Source organism: Pithys albifrons, chromosome Z (assembly GCF_047495875.1).
Source record: "Pithys albifrons albifrons isolate INPA30051 chromosome Z, PitAlb_v1, whole genome shotgun sequence".
Lineage (NCBI taxonomy): Eukaryota > Metazoa > Chordata > Aves > Passeriformes > Thamnophilidae > Pithys > Pithys albifrons.
The window spans coordinates 39,910,453-39,936,669 of record NC_092497.1 but is presented as its reverse complement, the minus strand read 5'-3'; the positions used below and the strand labels follow the sequence as shown (position 1 = coordinate 39,936,669).

At 42.5% G+C, this 26,217-nt stretch overlaps 1 protein-coding gene across 6 annotated transcripts in view; it reads right to left on the bottom strand.

The window, feature by feature from the left end:
• Positions 1-325: 325 nt before the first annotated feature.
• Positions 326-26,217, bottom strand: part of GRAMD2B (GRAM domain containing 2B) — a 54,793-nt gene continuing 28,901 nt past the window's right edge. For 3 of the 6 annotated variants that reach the window (XM_071579942.1, XM_071579944.1, XM_071579946.1), the window contains 12 exons: positions 20,409-20,496; positions 20,039-20,105; positions 18,970-19,073; positions 12,489-12,584; positions 10,740-10,811; positions 10,542-10,622; positions 8,865-8,976; positions 8,038-8,160; positions 7,770-7,857; positions 7,237-7,338; positions 5,366-5,459; positions 327-1,676 (listed from right to left, as the gene is read on the bottom strand). In XM_071579942.1, the coding sequence (XP_071436043.1) occupies positions 1,635-1,676; positions 5,366-5,459; positions 7,237-7,338; positions 7,770-7,857; positions 8,038-8,160; positions 8,865-8,976; positions 10,542-10,622; positions 10,740-10,811; positions 12,489-12,584; positions 18,970-19,073; positions 20,039-20,105; positions 20,409-20,496 (1,069 nt within the window). In that variant the 3' untranslated portion in view covers positions 327-1,634. Of the gene's footprint in view, positions 1,677-5,365; positions 5,460-7,236; positions 7,339-7,769; positions 7,858-8,037; positions 8,161-8,864; positions 8,977-10,541; positions 10,623-10,739; positions 10,812-12,488; positions 12,585-18,969; positions 19,074-20,038; positions 20,106-20,408; positions 20,497-26,217 lie in introns of all 6 variants that reach the window. The other 3 variants (XM_071579945.1, XM_071579947.1, XM_071579943.1) reach the window with 2 other exon arrangements.

The window sequence follows — 26,217 nt, the reverse complement described above, 5'->3', positions numbered from 1 at the left end:
TGACAGCTGAGGAAGCAAAGGCAGAGGCTTCAGTAGTGAGAACTGTCAAATCTCAGATTTCTTACATACTGTGCTCCAGTAGAATTTTGAGCTAGGCAGGCATGCTGGAGCACACAGGGCTCTCCAAGCTTTCTAAATATTCCAATTCTCATCCATGTCTTTCAAGGAGGAACTTGAGAAATTTGAGAAAACTCTGTGGGCCAAATTTGCTTGTACTGTTCTTGTTGCAGCCTGAGAAGACCTCATGCACAACAGTAAAGAGCAAGGACAGCGCCAGGACGCAGTTCTTAACCCCTTGTGTCAGGTACTGGGTTTTGCACAAACTTTGCACTGTGAGATATAAGCCTCATGATTATCACCTTTGACTAAAACTGGGTGGATGGAACTGGGTTTATTCAAATTACAGTAGAATCACTTGTTTTAAAAAAGTTTATTTATACAAAGTAGGTACATTTCACAGAAATGGTTATAAAATGCATAGCATATTATAAACAATACAGTCACTTTACAGATAGTAGTTGTTATTATCCTGAATATTGCTTTTCAGAAACTAATGAGCCTATTTGGTGAATCAGAAAGCTAAAAATCCCCATGTTAGGCACTCTTGAGAAAAATAGAGTGTGATATAACAAAGCAGGTGTCCACTTTTTGACTCTACTGATTATTTGTATTGCTACACCATTAATTTGCCAGTCCCTATCATGTGGAAATATCCAGTCCCTGGAGTCACATACCAAGCCTAGATTTCCACTAACTGGAGTACAAATTGCACTGGCTTAGTCAACCAAAACCCTATTCAGCTCCAAGGGAAGCTGACTGGAGTCTTCACATCAATTAACTTAAAGGACGGAGACCACATGAGTGGACAAAAGAAAAGCAGCTTTTCTAAGTTGTGCAGGTGTGTCACACCCATATTTCTATTCATAAGCAACTAGGTTGTAAGTTGGCAAGTTCACAGACTTCAAACTTGACTTGAACGGAAACTGCCCAGTGGAAACAGACCTTCTTCTCAGTGGTGATACAATGTCAAAGTGGAATTGAAACTTTTCACAGCACCTGAGAACCAAGCACACCTCAAATATTCATATCCAAATCCAGAGGTGTCTGTTTTCAGATCTTTGGGATGTCAGGGTGCAAAGAACTAAGTAAAAACGAAGATCACTGCACCAATCCATAACCACAGCTAAAAGAGATACCTGCTCATTCACACACTTAGCAATGAGTCATACTGAAATTCTTCATATTTACATTTGTATGACAATAGGCATAAAGCAAATGTTGAGGTGAAAGGATATGCACCAGGTTTGCACTGGTGTAAGCAAACTAAAAAATCAAGCAAGCTATAAACCAAGCAAGCTAAAAATCCATTACTTCATACACAATAGAGAAAGAAAAATCCCCATATTTTTAAAACACATAGATACATGTAGATCAAAGGATATACGTTTTCAAAACATATAGATACATAGTCAAGAATAAACTGACTTGTTGCATTATAACATGAGCTTTACAGTAGTTTAGGCTTGGCTTGGACAGAAAATAAAGAAGCTTGAACTCCGGCCAGCAGAGCTCCTTTGGAACTGTTTGTCAAGACAGAACAATGAGGTTTGGAGCAGTCCAAGAACATTGATGTTTCATTCACCATCTTCAAGTAGTTTTTGTAAATTGTCCTGTATCTTAGAAAAAGAGAAGGAAACACTTGGGATGCAAGAACTGTTATACTGCATTTTATATAAAATAAAATCAAGACATGCTCCTCAATATACTCCCATGTGCATGTTAATTTTGTCACACCTATTCACACCAACGGTATTCCTGTTAAATGCTTCCTGCACTAGCATCAAAGGAAACACCTAGATACAACTAATCAGCAAGATACCTAGCTTTCATATTAGGAGTATCTCTTGCAATTTTCTCCTACAGATTCTCCTTCATTAGGTATGAGAAAATAAGTCAAATAAAAATTACAGCTGGAAGCAGCGGGATAAGAAACCCAATTATTTTGAGCTTTATCAAAATATGATAAAAGCCTCAAACTTCCAAATCACAGCTCTATGATTTAAGTGGATAATTCAAATAGTTTTGTAACAGCTTCATCTATGATTTGTGCACAGCAAAATAAGGTCTTCTAACATTAGTGGATGTGTCCCATTTGCCAGGTTTAGTGTACTGATTGTGGGTTATCTTCCTTTAGTTACTCTGAAGGCAATGCCAGCCGGATGCATCCTCAAGAATAATTTGTGCAGACCTATTTTTACACAGCCTATTTTTCCACCTTTCATCTAGTCCTTAAAAGCAGAGAAGAGGGAATATAGTGGGTCATATCCCCTGGCACACATGTTCTTGGTATCTCAGTACCTTAGTAAGTCACAGCAACTGGTTACAGAACGTTTAGTCACAGCTGCTTTCAGTCTTTAATTTGAGAAGCCGTTGTACTTCCTGTTCAAGGATACTTCTTAATTCTACCTCATGATTTCTATCCCAGATGCGTACTTTTTTTTCAAGAGGGGCATTTTAAGGAAGGAGAAACAGTAAGAAGATTTTTAATTTAATTTTTTAAGAGTTACAACAAACCTGGGAAATTTCCTTTTAGTAAGCTAAGCCAGTGTAAGGGAATGAGTAATATTGGGCCATATTTTCTTTCCCTCAGTTTAATGCTTTATTGTCTGATAGACACAGTGCATTTCAACAACCTGTTAAGTATAATTAAATGCCAAATTAGCAGAATTTTGCTAAGACATAGCAGTTCCTTGGCTCCAAGTATAAAGGCAAGCTTGTAAAAATAACAAGGTCACACTGGAAAAAGTCTAGTTTACAGTGCTGCAGTCACAGAGAAAAGCAAGGGGAGAGTTGACAAGTTACACTGTAACTTTTACGGTACCTTTGCTGCTGCAGTAGTTATTAGTGCTTTTCACTAAGGCATATGAAACAGTTAAGCAACTGCAGGAACTTTTCTAAGAGAACAAAATGCTATTAGATTTCTACCAGTTTTGCAGTACAGGAGTAGGGTCAAACCTCCTGTTCTAGCCACTGCTTATCTAGATTAGAGAGGATCAGGATGTGGCCATATGCAGCTATAGACAATACTAATTTAGCTTGCAAGCAGAGCACTTCATTGTCTTGAATACCTTTCAAGCAAGTTTTTAAGAGTCCAGTCCTGTAGACACTAAACGAAAAAAGTACACAACTTAAGACTCTGATTCAGGAGAGTGGGTCACTTCTCTGGGAATAGCTGAATGATCCAACCATCCAGCTGTCTTATTACTGTGTCTCCAAGCAGAGACTATATAAGGAGTGGGAAAGTGCCTAACCCTGCTGTAAAGAGCTGCCTGGCTGACTTCCCACCGAAATAACGTCTCCCATGAACCATCTTCCCAGCCTGTACCAGACAGCTAGAAAGCAGTAACCTCTTAAATGACCTAATTTGGCTAAAGATTCTATCTGGTAATCATCTGGTAAGCATTTTCCCCTTGAACTCACACTGCTATTATTGAGAACATAGGGAGGGGTTATGCCATCACTGATTTCTGCAGCCAAGGGGGTGAAAATGTGGGGAAGGACCCCCTTTTTGGCAGTATTCACACAGGTGATATTATATAATCTTAGCTTTGTGCTATTTGAGAAACTTCATTTGGGGAAAAAAGGTGTTGGAAGATCTTGGCACAGACTCAGTTTTAGAAACAGAGGAAAAATATCCCATGTGACTTAAACACATAGAAATTCAAGTAACTTCTGGTTTTATTCCACTAGTACTTTTGTCATGCTTGGCCTGTGTATATGTTCCCAACTCACAACATTTCATATACCTCTACTGGGTGCATTTATCAGGGTGGGATGAGCTCTGCAGGGGCAGCAGCTGTGGGAAAGGGCCAGGGGCTGCCCTGTGCTGGACACAGACATTCCAGCAGCCTTCAGTGGACACACTGCAGGGCACAGCTGAGACCCAGCCATGATGGTGGTGGATCCTCTGATAAAGTATTTTAAAAAGGTGAGAAAACACCAAACACAGACAGGAGGAGAGTAAGAGGATGGGAAACAGCAAAACAAACACTCAGGTCTGAGAAGGAGGCAGGGAAGGAGGTGCTTCATGGCAGAGATGTCTATGCTGCAGTCCATGGAGAATGGATGCTGAAGAAGGCATTTCCTGAAGAACTGGAGCCCTTGGAGAAGCTCACACTGCAGCAGTGGGAAAATGGGTGAAGCGGGAAAATGGGTGAAGCGGGAAAATGGGTGAAGCGGGAAAATGGGTGAAGCGGGAAAATGGGTGAAGCGGGAAAATGGGTGAAGCGGGAAAATGGGTGAAGCGGGAAAATGGGTGAAGCGGGAAAATGGGTGAAGCGGGAAAATGGGTGAAGCGGGAAAATGGGTGAAGCGGGAAAAGGAGCAGAAGAGGGAAAATAGTTATGCATCAAGTGCAATCCCCCACCAGCGCCACGTGGTTGAGGAGTCAGGAGCAGAGGAGTGAAGCTGAGCCAGGCACAGGAGACAGGAAAGGTGTTTTATCACTTGTCCTTGTTTATCAGTGCTCAAATCTATTTTAACTAGAACTATGTTAAACTGATTTTCCCCCAAGTCAAGTATGTTTTGCCTGCAATGGTAAGTGGTAAGCAATCTCTCTGCCTTTATCTTGACCCACAAGCTTTCTCCTCTTATTATCTCCCCATGCTCTACTAGGAAAGCAGAGTGAGAGTGGCTGTGTCGGCATCTGACTGCTGGCCAAAGTTAGCACACCACAATACCTGAAGTGGGAATAAGGTCTGAACATCCACTCGTTATGCATAGGTTTCCATTTTAAATCACCAAATACGTTTAATTTTGCAGAGAATGGTAAAGGTCAGGTATAGGGAATCAGACAACTGGTGCTAGCACTATTTGTGTTACTGAAGAAAAACAGGCAGATTCCAGCCATTTTGTATGAAGAAGCTGACTACAAATGAAAATCAGCATGATTTTTCTTAATAACCCCCCCCAAACAAACAAACAAACAAAAAACCACAAAAAAAACCTCTAACAAAAGCCCCAAACAGAAAAGTTCATCAAATAGCAATAAAGGCTTAGTTCAAAATCTTTAGTCCTGATGGATTAAAAAAAACAAATTGAGATTACATGCAATAATCGTCCCTGAAATGTCCACTTTAGAGACAGTATTCCTAGTTATAAGCTTCAAGTCAAGGCAAAACTTTTACATGTATCATCGTTATAATTGGGTTAATTTATAGTCCAAAACCCACTCCTTTGTCTAAGAAAATACCAGTTTTTGGTCTCAAAAGTGGAGTTAACTTGACACCCTACAAAATAACAGATCATACAAACACAACAAGAACCTGATCAGTCTATCGGCATTTGCATTGTATCAGGATGTTACCTTTTCCAATTTCACGAGATTGGCAGTTAACTCATCACAAAGGACATCAGCATTAATTTGCAGATGGGATCCCAAACCTTGGTGCACTGGCTGTCTGTCAAACAGAATGAAAACGTAAGTGTAACAGACTCAGAAAAAGAGGAAAAAAGAACTGAGATACACGTGTAGATAAAAACACAGCGGCAACACTGAACTGTACTTGTTTACAGAAACAAAGTACTAAGTCACTTGACTACATTCTTTATGAGGTCTCATTCTCCAGAATTTTGGATGGAAAACTTTACAATATTTCCACTGAAAAGCTGCACAAGTTTCACATCCTATGACTTGGAGGAAATAAAAAAAGCTCAACCCCTTGAGACTGTAGAAGTCCACATTAGATCTTCCATTCTGTATCTTGTACTGTTTGGGATCAGAGCAATGGAAACAGAATTTCTTGTGTTACAGAGTTTCTAAAGAGGCACACAGCATTCTGCTAATAAAAATGTGCCAGAAGTGAGAAAAAGGCTTTTGACATTGCTTGCTACGTGAAGCAGGTTAACCTCACTCCTTGTATTATGGGTAACATATAAATCAAAGGCTGTTTAAGGCAGAGAACCGTTTCCTTCCTACCCATTTTTTATGAAGAACCTAGCTCTGTTTTCTGACACATGCATCCAAGTCTTACTGCTTTCCACAGATGAGAGCTGAGAGCAGCTGGATCATAAGCAGCACAGTCATTGTCCACAAGATGACAAGAGCAAAGTCAGAGTGACCTGTTTTGTCATGAATAGGTCATCAAAGAAAGTTCAGTCAAAAAGCATTATTTAAGAGTTTGCTATAGGTTTGAAACACTTTGAAGACAGTTCCACTCCTGAATCAACTTTGTCTTGAATTTTATTTCCCCCCTCTTTTTTTCATGAAGTGCTTCTCCAGTAGGCAGCATTCCCATTCATGCTGTATGTGGCTGCAGTTTTTGCACTGAATTTACAAATTACTTTTGAAGCAATGTTTTTCAGTCCAGTTTAGGACAAAATCTGTTATAAGAAGGGGAGAAGAGTTAATCAAAATTATAAAGCTCAGTAAACTGATTAGTATTCTCAGCAGTATCCAGCCTTCTGTCCTATGACAGGTGCAGTAAGCCAACACAATGGCAAACTGCTATGGAAAACATACCTGTCTCTGCATTGCCTCTTCATTTCTGTTTGCATATTCTCTATCTATGCAATATGGAGACAAAACAACAATAAACCAAACCAAACTAACTAACTAACCACAGGGGCAGAAGATAGCCATGATTAGCTACAGAAAGCAACTGTTTATGCACTGGTGGTCCCTTTTCCTATTTCCTCTTCAAATACACAAAGAACTGTTCCCTTAGTGTGTTTGGATTTTGGTTTGGTTTTCTGGTGTGGGCTTTTTTTATTTTAGCAAGACAGGATTATCAGTTCTAAAGAGAATACAGGCAGCCCAAAGCTTCAGAAAATGGTATACAAGGAAGACAGAGGAACTAGCACAAAGACTGTGAAGTACTATTTTCGCAAAGACTGTGTTATTTTTGGCTAATTAAATTACATTAAGACCAAAGACAGAAGTTACATCATTTTCAGGAATGACTGTTCTGGAAAGGAACTGTTCACTTCAGCAGTTTACAGTGAAGTTACTCACAGCTATATGAAACATTCTCAAGGCAGGAGGACACCACAATATACCACATTTGTATTAACAGTCTTAAACAGAAAGATAAGAAAGGCTAGTATAGATAAAAGAACTACAAAACACTATGGGTACTACAGTATCGCAGTGGTTTCTGAACAAAACAGATAAGCATGAGAGATACTTGAAAAAGATTTTAAACCCCCAGAGTGGGGGTTTTACAGAATGTATCTTACTCCTTAATACGTGAATCAAAGGATGTGAGGGACATAAGACGTTCCTCCAGGACACTGATTTTGTATCTCATGTAGAAGGTAGAAAATATTAACACACAAACACTGTAAGAGAGAAAAATAAAGGAGACTTTAGTGGTACCTGACAAATTCAATGTTAAAAGCCATTTAAAATTTTACTTGTATATATTCAATAATAAAGGTATCATTCATAGAAGCACTTCAGCAATACAATCAGTGGCATTCAGACAGTTATGAAAGTCTCAGCCTTGAGTATGGCCTTGCCAAGCAACGTGTAAAATGAACCTGCAAATACTTAAATACTTTTAACATTTCCTGAATCAAAAGATTCTTTGCATTTAAAAGGCCACATAAGTAAGTCTGTCCCAGCAGGCTTATTTAGGTACTTCTAAAAAGTATAAGGGCCACAATTCCCAGTAATTTCCCCTTTTTCAGTGAAGTTCAGATTATATAAATTATGCGAACATAATAAAATTCGAGTATTTGGAAAAACTTGGTAGTAATTGCTAACTTACAGAACTGCGTAAAACACAAGTACATGGTTCAGAGATAAGAGTTTCTGGGACTTCACTTTGTGGAAGAACCTGAAGGCTTCAGAACAGCCTGCAAGAAGAATTAAATGTCACTTTGAACAGAGCACACCACAGCTTACAGCGTTCTCAAGCATGGAACAGATAATACAGAGAGATAAACAAGAAAGATATTCCCAATTATGTAAATTGACATATCTAGGCAAACTTACCTCAAGTAACTCTAGCTGAAGTTCTGCTCTTGATTCCTTACCATTTTGAGGACTGTTTCGGGCTTTTCCATCAGGTCCACGTTTACTATGTACATCTGAACGAACAGTCTTGGCCTCGGCCTTGGAAACTTTCAAGTGAGTCTGTGTTTCAATGACATGATAATCTGGAAAAAGCAAGATTTTAATAAAGTTGAAATATGAAGTCAAAGGAAATTGCTGGTAGTTTACGTTAGTCAAGGAGTAGGGGAAGAGAAGAACTTTAAAAGGTGCATTTCTGTACTTGGATACAAAGCAGCAGTTAGTTTAGCATCCTTGAAACAGTTTATATACAATTGCACACTAACACAAAATAAAAACAAGCATTTGGATTGAACCAGGATGATGCATGTTGCACTTTTATTTCCAGATCCCTCCCTTGAAAGACAGCAACCCATGAAGTAATATTCAGCATGGGCTACCTGAAACAAGTACTGCTGTACTCGTGAACTTACACGCAGTGAGTTTCTATACAGCGTTGCTGCTAATTAGGTCAAGAACTTGAGACAATAGGAGATTACGAACAGCAGTGCTTTTCTTTTGTTTTTTAAAGAAGGAAGAGCTACTACATTGTATCTCTGCTAGCATGGGTAAGCAACTGGAGGCAGTAGTGATAATTCAGATCTGCTGACGACCAAGCCATTGCCTGAATCTGGACTGCAAAGGGATATAATAATGAAAATGGAGGTACTGGGACTTGAGGAAGACCTCAAAACTCCCACAATTCTTCAAGACTTTTGAGAATGTAGATTTCACATCAAAAGGGGATTACAGAATTAAAATTGAGAGCTAAGCCAGACTCATTTTCTTAGGGCTCCATGATCCCACTCACCTTGGAAGCATTCCAGCTCTGGTGTCTGTGAGCCTGTGCTGCTGGACTCTTCCATCTCTTGTCTTCGTTGCTGCACTATTCCATCCAGATCAGAATAATCTTCATTGAAATCCTGATGGGGAGATAGAATCACAAAAAGGCTCAGTACTGCTCTAAATCTAATTTCTTCTAACATCCGTCTAGAATTACAATCAAAGTCTAAAGCTTTAAAACTGTTTAATCAGCAACAATCTCTGATATAAAGATGATGAGACTAGGTTAGAAAAATAAGCTCCATAAGATCACCAGAATTCAAGCCTCATCCCCTGCCTTTGTTCAAGTAAAGAAATTAAGTCTGTGTGTAAAAGTCAGACTGTTACGTTAGACAAATTTCGAAGTACAAAATGGACATTACTAGACCTAGACTCTGGTCATCATCTGTGGCTACACAGCTCTTTCATATGTGTGAACTGGCCTACAGAGGAAGAAGTGCTACTAGAGATACTTCAAAACTGTTCATGGCAGAGGATGAAACAACTTTAAGTAAGTACAGTTAAACCTGACTGAGAAACAGAGATACAAAGAACATAGAGACCTTGAGATAAGCCCAAAGCGTACATAGGTATATATACTGTATATAGTCAGACCAAATTACATCTATGCTAATTATTCCCACTGTTTTCTAATGTCTAAAAAAATTGAAGTTTTAGAAACCGATGTCATGATATCCTGTGGGAATATGCTGAGAAGTGGACCCCAAGGAGGGATGGCGCTGGAGGGCACCCTGAGTTCTGTGGGTCATGTACTTGTTGGAGTTTATAATTAATGCATTTTCTCTGTACAGGTTTGAGTTCGGAAAAGTTCTGTGTCCTCTCCCCACCCCCCTGCCGTTCCTGCACTCCCCACATTCCTTCCCCCCACTGTGTCTCCTTGTGGTTTCTCCTAACGAGTCTCAGCACTGAGAGGTGCTGGTGCCATCTCTCCCGGGCTGGATTGGTCCTGCTCAGGCACGCTGCCTGCTGCGGGGCCGCCAGACTCCCACAGCCGCCAGGAAAGGTTGCTGCTGCCATCACTCAGTGGCAGCGCTGTGGCCTCCCTGCTGCCACCTGGGAACGCTGCTGCGCCTGCGCCGGGTAGCACAGGCGGCATGGGTGGCAGCCACGGTCAGCATGCTGGGACCACAGCATCCCAAACCCACAAACAGGTCCGAGCCTGGACGGTGCCTCCTGACGATGCTGGCCTTGCCCACACTGCTGGCAGTCTGCCAGAAATGGTGCCTGTCTCTTCTGTCTCTCCTGCCCCAATCCCTAAGCCCCTATTGGATAGCTCCCTTGTCACTTGATGGGTGTTTCCCCATTGGCTATTGAGGTGCCAGTTACCCAGTTTGCCTCTTCCCTTGACCTATCATGACCAAGTTCCAGGATCCTCCCCTCGGATCTCCTCTCATTGGATGTTTAACGGTAACCAACACACATTTTACCCAATCCCTTTTGTGTTTCCACCCCATTCCAAGCAGTTCCTCCATTAATAAATGCTTTCTGGTTCACCCTCACGCGGTGTGTGGGTGTTCTTTGGGGAGCCGTCCCGCCCCCAGTTGGTTTCTGTTAATTTCCTTCAGTTTCTTTTTTCAAACATTAAAAATAGTACTTGCAATGAAAGATGCCACGCAACAAAAGAACAAACTTCTACACCATTTACCAGGGGCAGGGTTGTAGGACGATCAGCCCTGAAGCTGTTTTCTGCAGAAGAGGGATTTGGACTGTTGCCCATGCTCGTATCCTGAAAAAAACCAGCAGTATTAACAAGGTACACACTCAGAAACCACCTAGTATTTAACAGCAGAAAAGGAACAATAACACAAAGCTACATACCATCCTCACTTCCACTAGTGCTTACCTCAAGATGTCTACAGATAGATTTTAACAGCTTGTAGGTGGTATCTCTGGAGAGTAAGGAGACAAACATGTACTGAAAAACAGAGGTTCCACAATGGTTTTAGAAAAGGCATACAGTCAAGCTTTCTTTTATCTAAATGTTGTAGTTTGAAACTATTATGTAAATTCTCTCCCCTGCCACTAACTGCCCATGCCAGTAGTTAACAAAAAAAGTAGTTAACTGCTGATCACTTGGGTGGGGGCAGGTTTGTCTCTTTTGTTCTTGGGGACTACACACGGCTGGGGAGTTGCGTGTGTGTGGGGTTGAGGGGAAGCCTTCTTGCTGCTGCCACTGCCTGCCTCGGACTGCTTCCGGCTGTCTCGCTGCTGCTGCTGCCTGCCCCGGACTGCTTCTGGCTGCTCACTGCTGCTCTTTGCTGCTCCTGGCTGCTGGTGTTTCTGCTTCTTGGACAAAGAACACAGGGGGAAGAGACAGAGTTCATCTGAGAGCTCACCACTCGTCTGTCTCGCTGGAGAGGGACTGGAAACTCACTCCGCAGCCAGCCAGGCTGTGACACTGACATTGCCTAAGTATAACTTTCCTCCTGGAGGAAAACCTGCTGGGTTTTGTTGTGTTTTTTTCCCTCTTGTGGTGTTGGGGAAGCGGTTTGCACTAGTCTGTTTACATATATGTATATATATCAGTTAAGAACAGTTATCCTTCTTGTATTAAAAGTTCCTCTTCTTAAATTTGATAAAGAGTGGTGTGATTATTGTGGAGAAGGCTCCCTCCCCCGCTTGTGGGTAAACATTTTGTTTTTTCCCCTCAAACCAAGACACTAAATAAAACTGTCAGGTGGTTTTCCAGATCAAGTACCTATTTTCAAGAACTTCAGTATAGCAGGAAAAACCTGCACTTCTTTTAAGCCTATGACCTGAGGTTAATCACACAGAATACATGACAGGCACATAAAAGTTACTGTGTTCTGCTGCAGGAACCAGAGCACAATCCAGATCTGTTCTTTCTTTTAAAAACATTTTCTATGCTATGTTTTACCTACTCCTTGGAAGAATTCAAATAAACAAAATCCCAAATCCACAACTTGCTTTTATGCACAGCCTCCTGGATGCAAAAAATATTTGTGCAATAAAAGTGAGTTGGTTCTAAAGCTGCTCTTAGGATAATCACATTTCCTACAGATTGATGCAATTACTATTCCTGAATATCACTGCAAGCAAGTGGGTTTTGTGTGTCTAAGGTATGCTTAGGTAAGAGATACAAGTAAATGAAACAGTACTGTCAGAGCTACCAAGGCAGGTAATCCTCTGTGCATGCACTTCCTGATCCAGCTGTTTCAGTTCCCACTATGCTATGACAGAGTAATCTTGAAATACAGGGAATGAAAGATTACAGACAGCAGGTGGCAAATGGAGATTCTGCTTTTTTATTTTCTCATCAAAGTCTATATAGCTTTGTTTACTGCAGATCCAAAGAAACAAGACAGGGAGTTAGTAAGAGGAAAATATAATTGTCCTTTCCTGTCAAAAGAGAGGAGGCAGGAGAAGTTAGAATCATTCCCGAAGAGAACAGATCCCTCAAGGTTCTGAGTCCAAATGCCCACATGTGACCAACTCCTATTGCTGTTTAAGTGGACACTTAGTACTTTCAAGAATCCTTCATATTACTGCTGATAAGCACAGAGAAGGAAATAGTAGAAAGGAAAAAGAAAGCAGGCAGAGTGCAATACCATTGCCCGCTACCAGTACTTACCCTATCTGTGACTGTTGCTATGATCAGAGCGTTTGGCACAAGCAGGGCAGTTTTGGTTTTCTTCAGAAGCGTCACTGACAGCACAGGTATACTAATCTGAAACAAGACCGAAGTAGTGTTCAAATCCCAACATGGACACACAAACTTGCAGCACAAACCTTTGCAAGGGGCCAGCCTACCCACTGGGATAAACCAAAACTTCAACACTTTTCATTTAGAGATCTCCACTACATCCCTGATTACTATTATTTCATGTGGAACAGGTATGTTTCAGATTATTACTACTTCAGATTATTACTATTTCTTAACTACTTTTCCTTCTGTTATTATAAAATGCTAATCCAGGCTTTTTTTTGTGTCTTTCCTTTCCTGATCCCTTCTAGCTCTCACAAGACTATAGGCTTAGTGTATCTGCAGAAAAAAGCAGTCTTAAAGCTAGGGTTCTTTGTTTAGAAACCAAACATTTCAGAACACATCAGACTAATGAAGCCTATTGAAGAATGAACATAAAAATCTCACCACTTGCAGATCTCCAACAAGCAGGTGAGTCAATAGCCCATCCTTCAGTAAAGCTGAAAGATCCAGTATCCACACACCCACTGATTTAAACTGATTCCTGTGTGTGCCAACAAGTCTGTCTACATTTACACTAAAAAGTTCTCAATTTTCCCTCCTGCTTTGTGTATACATCCAAGCCAATTAGCTTAATGCCTGCTATGCTTCACAGTATTTCACACCAGATTTCTGCTTGGGTCTGTCTTGTAAAGCCCATATCACAAAGGACCAAATATCTGGTTTGACACTAAGCTGAAAAGTATAAAGGCTTACTAAGTTAGGCAAATAGAATAATCCTGGGTATATATTCTAAGATATAGATCCTGTCTAAAAAATCCTTTGGCACAGGCTGTCACAATTACCCAAGAAATTTGGAAAAAAGTTAAAAGTGTCCACAGATTGTTCACTGAGCAATCACAGAAGTGAATTAAAAACATGTCATTGGAGGAGAATGAAGTTACTCTGTGCAGTTTCTTGTTAACTACTGTTCAGAACAGTAATGCAAAATCATAAAATGAAGCATTGTTTCAGGTAAGACAAATAGGCTGGTTACAAGACTGTCAGATACTGTTCCAACAGAAATCCTGCTACAAGTTACAAAAAAAGCAGCTTACCAGTTTTCTATTTCACTTCACAGTTCCCCTCAAAGAACTTTAAATCAGAGATGTGAATGGCATTCTACTGCATGCTATTTTGATGGGCAACATTACTGCAATCAAGACTAAAGTGTACTTCAGTGGGATTGAGCACTTGCTTATTGTACTGTTCCTCCAGCATTAGAATGAAATGGTAAAAACACTGCTTGATCACTACTTTATTTCTATCTCAAGTAATAATTACTTCAGAATCCAAGGCTAACCTGCAAGTAACTTGGAAAGCAATTTACAAGTGTAAGATAATGTTCAAATCCAAGAAAGACTAAAGGCCAACATACAGCCAAATTAGATCTACTTAGCAAGAAAGTGATGTCTTTCAAAGTCTATTCAGCCCTGCAGAAGCAATTTTTTATTTCTGAATATGCACAGTGTCTTTGCTGCACATTCAAAATTCCTGATTGTTTGCATGGCTGTTACCTGCACCAAAGCTTTCAATCAAAAAATTCTGCACGTAGAATTCATGTAAAAAATTTATTGCAATGTATAGATCTGCTGTTTCTCACAATAAAACAATGTATCACAAAGCTTAAAGTGTTTTACAAGTTATAATCAATAAAGGCTTTTAATCACAGAATCATAGAATTGATTGGGTTGGAAAAGACCTCCGAGATCATCGAGTCCAACCCTTGGTCCAACTTCAGTCCCTTTACCAGATCATGGCACTCAGTGCCATGTCCAATCTCAGTTTAAAAACCTCCAGGGATGGTGAATCCACCACTTTTCTAGGCAGCCCATTCCAATGCCTGATTACTCTCTCTGGAAAGAATTTTTTTCTGATATCCAACTTAAATTTCCCTGGCAGAGCTTAAGCCCATGCCTCCTTGTCCTATTGCTGAGTGCCTGGGAGAAGAGACCAGCCCCCACCTGGCTATAACTTCCCTTCAGGTAGTTCTAGACAGTGATGAGGTCACCTCTGAGCCTCCTCTTCTCCAGGCTAAACAACCCCAGCTCCCTCAGCCTCTCCCCACAGGACTTGTGCTCCAGTCCCTTCACCAGCCTTGTTGCTCTTCTCTGGACCCGCTCCAGCACCTCAATATCCTTTCTGAACTGAGGGGCCCAGAACTGAACACAGTACTCAAGGTGTGGCCTCACCAATGCAGAGTACAGGGGAAGGATCACTTCCCTGGTCCTGTTGGCCACGCTGTTTTTGATCCAGGACAGGATCCCATTGACCTTCTTGGCCACCTGGTCACACTGTTGACTCATGTTGAGCTTCCTGTCAATTAGTACTCCAAGGTCCCTTTCTGCCTGGCTGCTTTCCAGCCACTCTGTGCCCAGCCTGTAGCGCTGCAGGGGGTTGTTGTGGCCAAAGTGCAGGACCCGGCACTTGGCCTTGTTGAACTTCATCCCATTGGAATCAGCCCATCCCTCAACTCTATCCAGATCCCTCTGCAGAGCCCTCCTGCCTTCCAGCAGGTCGACACTCCCTCCCAGCTTGGTGTCATCAGCAAATTTGCTAACGATGGACTCAATCCCCTCATCTAAATCATCAATAAAGATGTTGAACAGGATTGGATCTAACCCAGACCCCTGGGGAACACAACTAGTGACCGGCTGCCAGTTGGATGCAGCTCCATTCACCAGCACTCTCTGCGCCCGACCCTCCAGCCAGCTCCTAATCCAGGAGAGGGTACACTTGTCCAAGCCATGGGCTACCAGCTTTTCCAGGAGTATATTATGGGAGACAATGTCAAAGGCCTTGCTGAAGTCCAGATAGACCACATCCACAGCCTTCCCCTCATCCACCAGGTGGGTCACCTAATTGTAAAAAGAGATCAGGTTGGTCAGGCAGGACCTGCCCCTCCTAAACCCATGCTGGCTGGGTCTAATCCCTTGTCCATCCTGAAGGTGCTGTGTGATTGCACTCAGATGATCTGCTCCATAACCCTGCCAGGCATGGAGGTCAGGCTGACAGGCCTGTAGTTGCCAGGGTCCACCTTGCAGCCTTTTTGTGGATTGGGGTGACATTCACCAACGTCCAATCATCTGGGACCTCCCCAGAGAGCCAGGACTGTTGGAAGATGATGGAGAGCGGCTTGGCAAGCTCTTCTGCCAGCTCCTTCATCACCCTGGCATGGATCCCATCTGGTCCCATAGACTTGTGAGGAGCCAGCTGGCTGAGTAAGTAACTATTTATTTCCTCCTGATTGTAAAAAGAGATCAGGTTGGTCAGGCAGGACCTGCCCCTCCTATACCCATGCTGGCTGGGTCTAATCCCTTGTCCATCCTGAAGGTGCTGTGTGATTGCACTCAGATGATCTGCTCCATAACCCTGCCAGGCATGGAGGTCAGGCTGACAGGCCTGTAGTTGCCAGGGTCCACCTTGCAGCCTTTTTGTGGATTGGGGTGACATTTGCCAACTTCCAATCATCTGGGACCTCCCCAGAGAGCCAGGACTGTTGGAAGATGATGGAGAGCGGCTTGGCAAGCTCTTCTGCCAGCTCCTTCATCACCCTGGCATGGATCCCGTCTGGTCCCATAGACTTGTGAGGAGCCAGCTGGCTGAGTAAGTAACTATTTATTTCCTCCTGGAATACAGGGGGGCTATTCGGCTCCCTCTCTTTGTCTGTCAGCTCCAGAGGCCAGTTGTCTTGAGGGCCACCTGTCTTACTGCTAAAAACTGAGTACCTCAGCCTTCTCCTCATCTTCCGTAACTATATTTCCCTCCAAGTCCAACAGAGAATGGAGGTTTTCCTTGCCCCTCCTTTTGTTGTTAATGTATTTATAGAAGGACTTTTTGTTATCCCTAACTGAATTAGCCAAATTAACTTCAAAATGCACTTTTCTTTCCCTGATTTTTTTCTGCATGACCTAGCTCTCTTTGTAAATTCTTCATAAGTAAGCCAGCCCTTTTTTCCATAGTCTGTAAACTTTCTTTTTATCCCTGATTTCTTGCAGAATCTCCCTATTTAACCAAGCTGGCCGTCTTCCCCTCCAGCTGGCCTTTCGGCACACTGGTATAGCCTGTTGCTGTGCACTCAAAATTTCCTGCTTGAAACATGTCCATCCCTCCTGGACCCCCTTGTTTCTAAGGGTCGTTTCCCAGGATATGCTCTGAGTTAGTCTTTTGAATAGGCCAAAATCTGTCCTCCAGAAGTCCTGTGTAGAGGTTTTAATGATGGCTGTCCTTGCATCTCTGAGTATTCAGTAATCTTGGAGACTGTTTCACTGTATCTGACTACTATGAACATTCATCTTCTTGTCCAGCTTGATTTCCTTCTCTTTCACCCACTACATTATTTTTCATTGTATCCATGATTTCCCTGCTTTTTTGTTGATGGTATTCCTGAAAACTGAAAAAAGCTATAATAAGGACTATCCCCTTCACTCTTAATTTTGCCCACCATATTTTCTGAAAACAAAACCCAGAACTGACTAATTTGGAATCTCACTATAGTCACATTTACAAATACTGTCAATTCTACCCTATCTTGTAAAATGTTTCCACTTTTCGTCTTATACATAAATATTTATATATTTCTGCATTTAAATCCCTGTTGACAAAGATAATTTTCTAGTACTCCATCACTGTCGTTCCGCATATTTTTTCTAGGCTTTTCTACTCAGTAGAGTTCTAGTGTATTTTGTAAACACTTAGCTTAGAATTTAGAAAGCTGTTCCACAGTTTGAAGTAGTCTCATTTGTGCATGGTGAATAGAAGATTGCTAGATTAGCAGCTTCAATTTTAATGAGCAACATGCTGTTAATAATTTTAAGCATTCTTTAAACCTATTCCACCTTCTTAAAAGTCATTTCAAAGACAGATGTATTCATCAAAATGGTTGACAGCAGAGAATTTAGATAATCTCAACCTCTAAACTGCTCTCAGCATCCAATTCACTGGATCTAATCAAGAACTTTGTTCAGCGATGTAATTGAAAGAAAGAAGACAAAGAAATCCTTGAAGTGAACTGTTTCTCAAAAAAACCCTAAAAAACCCCAGTTTATGTAAACAAAATCACTTCAAAGCTCCAAATCTACAGAGCCAGAACACAAATCTTTTTGCATAGTCTTTGTTTTTATCTACACGCATATGATACACAACAGTGGGACTAAGCCTTAGGTGGATCATACACATCTCATTACTGCTCTGTATACTAGGCTCAGAAGTAAAAACCTTGCAAAATTGTTTTTCTTTCCCTGTTCACTATTTATGCAAAACTGGAGTCCTAGAAGAGTCTTTCAAAGACCTTTGCCACTTAAGTCAAGAAGCAAGTTTTAGTTCTATTTTAACTGCCTTAATATGCTTGATCCTTCTTTCCAGTTCCCCAACTATAGTCTTGGAGTCCTTAATACTTTTCAACCTTCATAATTCCTCCTCCTCCTCTTTTACATACTGTGCTGGTTTAAAGGTGAACCAGCAGGGGAAATGAACTCACCACGAGAGAGATTATAAGTCAGACCTAAAATTTAATAATAATATTACAATAACAACACTGACGCACAAGGGAAATTGCTTTCAACTCACAAAACCCCAGCAGTATAACCCAGTGTCCTGGGGCACAAACCCAAGGGGGTTTGTTTGCCCTTGTGCTGAGACCCCTGTGGCTTCCCCCAGTCCAGAGCAAAAGGAAAAGAAAAACCTGTTGATGCAGGCGAGGGCTGTGGTCTGGGCGAGAGCGGTGATCTCCTGTCAAGGTCCTGCTGCTGCTCTGGATCCGACGAGAGGTTCCCGAGGTCTTCTTACCCACTACTTATGTACCCTCAGGGAGCACTCAGTCCCTCCCCCTGGGCGGGGACTCACACAATGGGTGATTAACTCTGGGAGCCAGGGGGTGTTGAGCTGTTGATGGCCCATTAGCAGCTCCGCCCCCCTCAGGCTGGGTGTGAAAGTGATAATGGCTCCCTGGGCAGCTGCTGCTAATGGCCCATTGACCTTGGGGAATGAATAGAGGGGGTAGAATACACAGCTTTGATCACCCCCACACAGGGTTAGCTAGTCCCTCCTGCTGAACTAGGACACATACTTACCCCAAGGGAGACATTTTTGTAGTTTGTGCTACCTGGGTTTGGCAATGTCCTCATTGCTGCTTGTCAGATCCTCCCCTTTCATCTCTTTTTTTTTTCTGACAGGAAGCCCTTCAGCAAGAGACTTGATCTCTAATAATGACAATAGTGCTCCAGTTCTAGTGAATTTTGGGCATCACCTCTAAATAATGATTGTATTCAATAAAACATAGAAGTAGGACTTGCATAATAATTTGAGCTTCTGGTGATGAACATATTACTAAGAATAGCATTACTGTTCTGTACATAAAGATTTTACTAACCTTAGTGTCTTTACCAAAAACTTTGGAATGGAAGCAAATCCAGTTTTCAGAAAGGAATAACTTTCCTTGGTACAGAATTTCTTTCTGCAGAGCACAGGTAAAGCCTGAAACAAATAGATACTCTATAATCTTCAAGGTAATCACAACACAAGCCAAGCCAATTTGGTTTTTGTTTCATTCTTTTTTCAAAGCCATAATATGTTCAGGTTTGTATTTTTTCAAAAACATTGCCCAGCCTAGAAAATTTCAATGTTTATCATATACTGATGAGCTAAGAAGGTGTCAGAGGTCTAAGTTTAGATTCAAAATATTTGAAGAGTGATGACTGACATGAATAATAACATGCAACTGGCCTCCAGAAGTCAAAAATCCTTTCTGACAGAGTACTACCTAGCTTTCTCTAAACTTTTTGACTATCTTTCAGGTAATTATGTTACTTGAATGTAAAGAGTTTAATGAAAGTTTTAGCTTTGAACTTCTACTCTATAACAATTGTCTCAACTACATGATCAACAGAGGTAGAGCATACAAAGTAATACTGCTTTTACTTCACAGACATTGAGCAAACCATTTATCACTTATGAACTGCCTTCTTTGTATTCTTTTCAAGAAACATTTGTTATACATGTCCATGTAGAATTCGCTTGTTGAAAGAACCACAGGCAACAGTAAAATATTTAAACACTTGATGTCCTTTTACTATTATTGTTTTTAAATATTAAAGTATCATCAACAGCAAAATCTCACGCTAATCACTTGACCAGTGCTGTATCAAGTAGTGCCTTTAGTAGGGAAGATTCAGTACCAAAAAGAACTCGACTAGGCCAATCTGCTAAGAATTGCAAAATGGGCTGCTATTCCCAAACAGGCCCAATGAGCAAAGATTTAAGTTCTGCAAGATTACAACAACATGCCCACTGCATGTAGATGAAGGTCCTGTAGCTAGATCTAGGCAGCTGGAGTTAGAGGTATTTAATTTAGATGGTTTGTCTTGTACATCACCACAGTTGGTGGGTAACTACATTATCTAGGATCCACAGCCAACAACGACACAGTAATTAATACTTACTTTGCTTCAGTGGCTCATCAATGGGAACATCTAGAAACAGCTTATGAAAGTGTGCATTTGCCTTCAGCTAAAAAACAAGAAGCCCCGCACCCAAAAAACACACACTTTATTAGACAGTCTGACAATCAAGTGACCTGCTCCACTTCTTGTTCTCCCCATACCTTCTCATTTTGCCCACTTGTTTTAAAATATTTTTTTCTGTCTGGCTATTAACTCTATAATCTGCTTTACCCAGACCCTAACAGACTGATGGAAAAGGAATCTATGGTCTTATACAATCATGAACTATAGGAATGCTAAGCAAAAGGCCTTTCGTGACGGCTATGTGTTTACTCTTACTATATGTAAACAAACAAATTCTCTGCCTTACCTGATTTGAGGCACGTTTTTTCCTTTCAATCTTGGAGTCACTCTTGATATCCATTGTCAGGACTGGACTATCTGTACTGCTCTTTGTCCTGAAGATTTAAAAAAAAAAAAAGCATCTGATATAAGCCTGGCCTCAGTTCATTAGTCTTGGTAAGTACCAAGAGGATGTGCTTTTCCATGAAACATATTAATCTTTTAAATAACTATTATCTAATTCATCAAGAATTGCATAGAAATAAAAAGGAGAATATCTTATTCTTAAATTATGTCAGTCCTCGCTGAAGGTAGTCTTTTAATCTAGAAGATATATTCTAAATTCCTTACTAGTTGTAAGGAAGTTAAAAAAATTCAGGACAATTTACAGCTTAATGAATTATCACAGTGCTTAGCTTCACATTCATTTGTTTCTTGCTAACATGGGAAGTACTAATACTAAGCAGCAGATTGTTTACTAATGCAAGATAAAGATAAAACTTAGTAGTTGAGAGTGGAAGGTATGTGCTGAAACCTAGAAATGCGTATTATAAGATGTGAGCTCATTTGAAAAGTGTAACAGAGAAGAAACACAGGTGCACAAGTCAGAAGATGGCTATGAACTGTGTAATCTAGTGTAATGAAATCATTAAGGTAGTCAGCAACCCTAGAGGAGATGCAACAAAATTCCGAGTGCCACTTGTATGGGAAGCCATACCTGTACAGCTCTAGGCATTTATAATGGAAAACCAAAAAAAATCCTCATACAACACTAGAGAAGTTGTACTGAGTAAAGTCTCTGTGGATGGCTGGAAAAATAAGTTTTGTTTGTTTTATATGGGAGGAATTAATGGCATGGAGTGTTCAAAAAAACAGAGAGGTGCAATAATTGTTTCATAAATCCAGAAGAGAAGAACATTATCTGTGAGAGTTATTTAGCACAGAACAAATGTGTATGAATACACTATAAAAATCAGGCAGATCTTTTCCAGATGCCTTCAGTTGCAGATTGAAGAGCAGAAGACAAAACACATCACAGGATTCTCACACTGAATGACCAGAAGGACATGTTGCACTAAAGAAAAAATGCGGAAAGAAATGTGCTCGCAATGTTATGGAGAAGATTATTCTGGGAGGTACTGAAAAACACATGAAAGACAATGCAGTCGTTGGTCACAGTCAGCATGGCTTCATGAATCTTTCTTATCAAACCTGATTTCCTTTCATGACAAGTTAACCCACCCAGCTGATCAGGCGGTGCAGTTGATTAAATCTTTTTGGATATCAGTAAAGCACTGTCTCTCACAGGACCCTTCTGGACAAAATGTCCAGCACACAGCTGGATAAACACATCACATGGTGGGTTGAGCACAGAGGGTAATCATCATCAGCATCATGACTCGGCTTCGCGAACGAAGATTTGAGAAGGGCACTACCCACGCTTGCTGCAAGCGTGCAGGTGGCTAAAAAGGCCGATACGGGATAGGCAGGTCCGGTCACAAAAGGCACAGTGGAACGTCTCCCTAGGTGACACTGGCAAGGAACGGTTCTTTCTGCGTTGTCTTTTCTCCTCAAGACTGACTCTCCGTGCATTCTCAAAGGAAGCAGCAGCGTCGTGAATGGTGTGTCTCCATGAATCCCGATTGGAGGCCAGAGTGGACCATTGGTGGCAGTCAATATGGCCAAGACTGAGGTGTTGTTTCAGGGAGTCCTTGTATCTCTTCTTTGGGGCTCCTCTCTTGCGGCAGCTGGTGGCGAGTTCACCATAGAGCACAATCTTCGGAAGGCGGTGATCCTCCATCCTGGAGACGTGCCCTGCCCAGCGCAGCTGCGTTCTCAGCTGACCCCTGCCTGGTCAAGAACAGACACATTGGTCACGTAATCAGACCAGTGGATGTTTAGGATTGAACAGAGGCAGCGCTGATGGAAGCGTTCGAGAAGCCGCAGGTGGTGGCGGTAGATGACCCAGGATTCAGACCCATATAAAAGAGTAGACAGTACAATGGCTCTGTAGACACTGATCTTTGTACATTTCTTCAGGTGTTTATTGGACCAGACTCTTTTATGGAGTTTTCCGAAGGCTCTGTATGCCTTTGCTAGCCTGTTGTCTATCTCTTTGTCAATCTTACTGTCTGAGGAAATGATACTTCCCACATAGGTGAACTGCTGGACTGTTAAGCTCTGAATTGCCTATGGTGATGTGAGGATGATGGAAGACTTCTTCAGGTGCAGGTTGGTAGAGAACTTCTGTCTTCTTCGGGCTGACTTCCAGCCCAAAAAGCTCAGCAGACTCTGCAAAGCAGGATGTTAAGCGCTGCAGAGCTGCTTCTGTGTGAGCAACGAGGGCGGCATCATCAGCAAAAAGCAGCTCACGGACAAGGTGATTCAGGGTCTTGATGTGGGCCTTCAGTCGCCTTAGGTTGAATAGCCTTCCATCGGTACAATATTGGATGTAGATGCCGTTTTCTTCATCAAGGTCTGCCGTGGCTCTTTGGAGCATCATGCTGAAGAAGATTGTGAATAGAGTTGGTGCAAGAACGCAACCTTGTTTCACACCATTGGTTATTGGAAAGGGCTCAGAGAGTGCATCGCCATATCTGACTTGTCCATGCTGATCCTCATGTAGCAGGATGATCATTTTGAGGAACTTGGGGGGACATCCTAAATGTTCCAAGATCTGCCCCAGGCCTTTTCTGCTCACAGTGTCGAAAGCTTTGGTGAGGTCAACGAAGGTTACATAGAGACCTTTGTTCTGTTCCCTACACTTCTTTTGCAGTTGTCTGAGAACAAACACCATGTCTGTGGTGCTCCTAGTGGCTCTGAAACCACACTGGCTTTCAGTTAGAAGATCTTCTGCAATAGTGGGTACTAATCTGTTCAGAAGTATTCTTGCAAGGATTTTACCAGCAATGGAGAGCAAAGTAATACCTCGGTAATTTGAGCAGTCTGATTTTTCTCCTTTCTTCTTGTACAGGGTGATGATGACTGCATCATGGAGATCTGGTGGTAGTTCCCCTTGTTGCCAGCAACGGACAACAAGCTCATGGAATTTGGCATGGAGTGCTTGACCTCCATGCTTCCAGATTTCAGATGGAATTCCATCAACCCCAGCTGCCTTGCCAGTTTTCACCTGTTGTATGGCCTGGAGTATCTCTCCCATAGTAGGGGCTGCATCCAATTCATGTTTCACCGGTTGTTGTTTAATGTGATGAATTGCTGAGCCTTGGACTACACGGTTGGCACTGAAGAGTCTGAAAGTGCTCAGACCATTGGTTCAGGATGGATGTTTTATCTGTTAGAAGCAGTTGACCATCTGCACTGAGTAGGGGGCTTTGAACCTGGTGTGTGGGTCTGTACACTGCTTTCAGGGCCTCATAGAATCCTCTTTGGTCACCCAAATCTGCGCATAGTTGTGTCTTTTCTGCTAGGTCGAGCCACCATTTGTTCTGGATGTCTCGAAGTTTCTGTTGGAGCTTACTGCATGCAAGACAAAAGGCGGCTTTTGTTATATGGCAAGATGGTTGAGCAAGGTGTGCTTGGTGAGCAGTTCTCTTCTTCAGCAATTCCTGGATCTCTTGATTGTTCTCATCAAACCAGTCTTTGTTTTTCTTGGAGTAGAACCCTAGGGACTCTTCAGAGGACTGCAGGATGCAACTTTTAATATGTTGCCAAAGCGCTTCAGGAGAGGGATCTATGGGATTATCTTTAAGTCTAGTTTGAAGGTTTCCCTGGAAGCTGTCTCTCACTGTGGCTGTTTGAAGATTGCTGACTTGGAGCCTCCTCCTTGGAATGCCACCTCTCTTAGGTTTGGGCTTGAAGTGGAGGTTAAGTTTGCAGCGCACAAGGCGGTGGTCTGTTTGACATTCTGCACTCAGCATCACTCGAGTATGACGGACATCACTGACATGTCTCTGTTGCACTAAGATATAGTCAATGAGGTGCCAGTGCTTGGATCGAGGACGCATCCAGGTTGTCTTCAGGCTGTCTTTCTGTTGAAAGATAGTGTTGGTGATGGTGAGCTGCCATTCTGCGCAAAACTCTAGCAGGAGGTGTCCACTGTCGTTGCAGTTTCCAATGCCATGCTTGCCCAGGACTCCTTTCCAGGCTTCAGAATTCTTACCTACTCTGGCATTGAAATCACCAAGGATTATGATCTTATCATCTGCAGGAACATTTTGGGTGAGGCGGCGCAGGTCTGTGTAGAATTTGTCTTTTTCAACTGGGTCAGCTTGGAGAGTTGGTGCATATATCCTAAAAAGAACAACATGTTGCTTGTTGTGTAGGGGAAGGCGTAAGGACATAATGCGATCAGAATGACCTGTTGGCAGATTTTCAAGTTTGGAGGCAATGGAGTTTTTGATCATGAAGCCAACTCCTGAAAGGTGTCTTTCGGTTTTGGGTTTGCCTGACCAGTAGAGTGTGTAGCCAGCACCATGTTCTTTAAGGCTGCCTTCCTCATGAAGATGAACTTCACTGAGAGCAGCAATGTCAATGTTGAGCCGTGACAGTTCGTGGGCAATTAGAGCAGAACGATGCTCAGGACGTCCACTATCCCCAGTATCAAGCATGGTTCTGATGTTCCAACATGCGAGTGTTAGTTTGAGCACACCTTTGCAATCTCTGTTTTTGTTTGACCGCATGGAAGATGCCGGTTGGCCACGGTTATCCAACCGGGTGTGGAGATGAGCTTTGTTTAGGCCACCTTTGCTAGGCCCCTCTCCACGTGGAGCAAGCAGTGCTGTCCCTAGAAAAGGCTGCTTGGTCATTCAGGATGCTGCTGCAAGAGACTGTCATCTCCGGGATCAAGTCTCTAATGGCCCATATCCTGAACCGCCTGCATGCAGGGTTGGGTCTGCAGCTTCCAGCTGCTTCCTATCACCTGCTGTTTTTGACCCTCACCTGTCGCTACAGGGCTTTGCAATGTGGGTGAACCCTTCAAGCCTGTGCAATGGATTTTTTAGGTGAGGCACAGCGTGCGTAGAACTGGCCCCACCCTTTACTCCTAAGGTTCATCTGCCACGGCCTAGCGAGCTTGGATGGTGACAGCGAATACCTCAGGACATAGGTTTGGTTAGAGTATCCTTCTCTTAGATGGATGGCCTTACAGGGCTAAGCGAGCTCCATCTGCCCGGGTTTGGGGTTGGAGTTGTCCTTCTCCTAGGATGGTTGCCAGGCGGCTAGCGAGCCTATCCTGCCCGTGGACACACTTTGTCTGACCCTTCAGCTGAGACCTGTCTGGCATGGGAGACCCTACTGGCGGCACAAACCACCCCCAGCATAGCTCTCAACCTCATGAGGGCACGCAAGCTTCTCCCCCGCGACAAGGGGGTGTCCCCGGAGAAGAGAGGGTAATAGTGGATGTGGTAATATCAGAGTGGTGACCTGTAACCAGTCAGGTTCTGCAGAGCTCCATTTTGGTCCCTGTGCTCTTCAACATCTTCATAAATGACTTGCACACAGGACTGGAAGGGATACTAAGCAAGTTTGCAGACAATACAAAACTGGGATGAGCTGTTGACTCCCTCAAAAACAGAGAGGCCCTGCACAGAGTCCTCGACAAAGTAGAGAACTGGACAATCACCAACCATATGAAGTTCAACAAGGGAAAGTACCAGATTCTGCACCTGGGATGGGGCAAACCCTGGATATACATATAGACTGGGGAATGAGATGCTGGAAAGCAGTGCCTTGGAAAGGGACCTGGGGGTCCTGGTCAATGGCAAGTTGAATGTGAGTCAGCAGTGCCCTGGCAGACAGGAGGGCCAACTGGCACAGCATCACCGGCCAGGCGAGGGAGGGGATTGTGCCGTTCTGCTCTGCACTGGGGCAGCCTCATC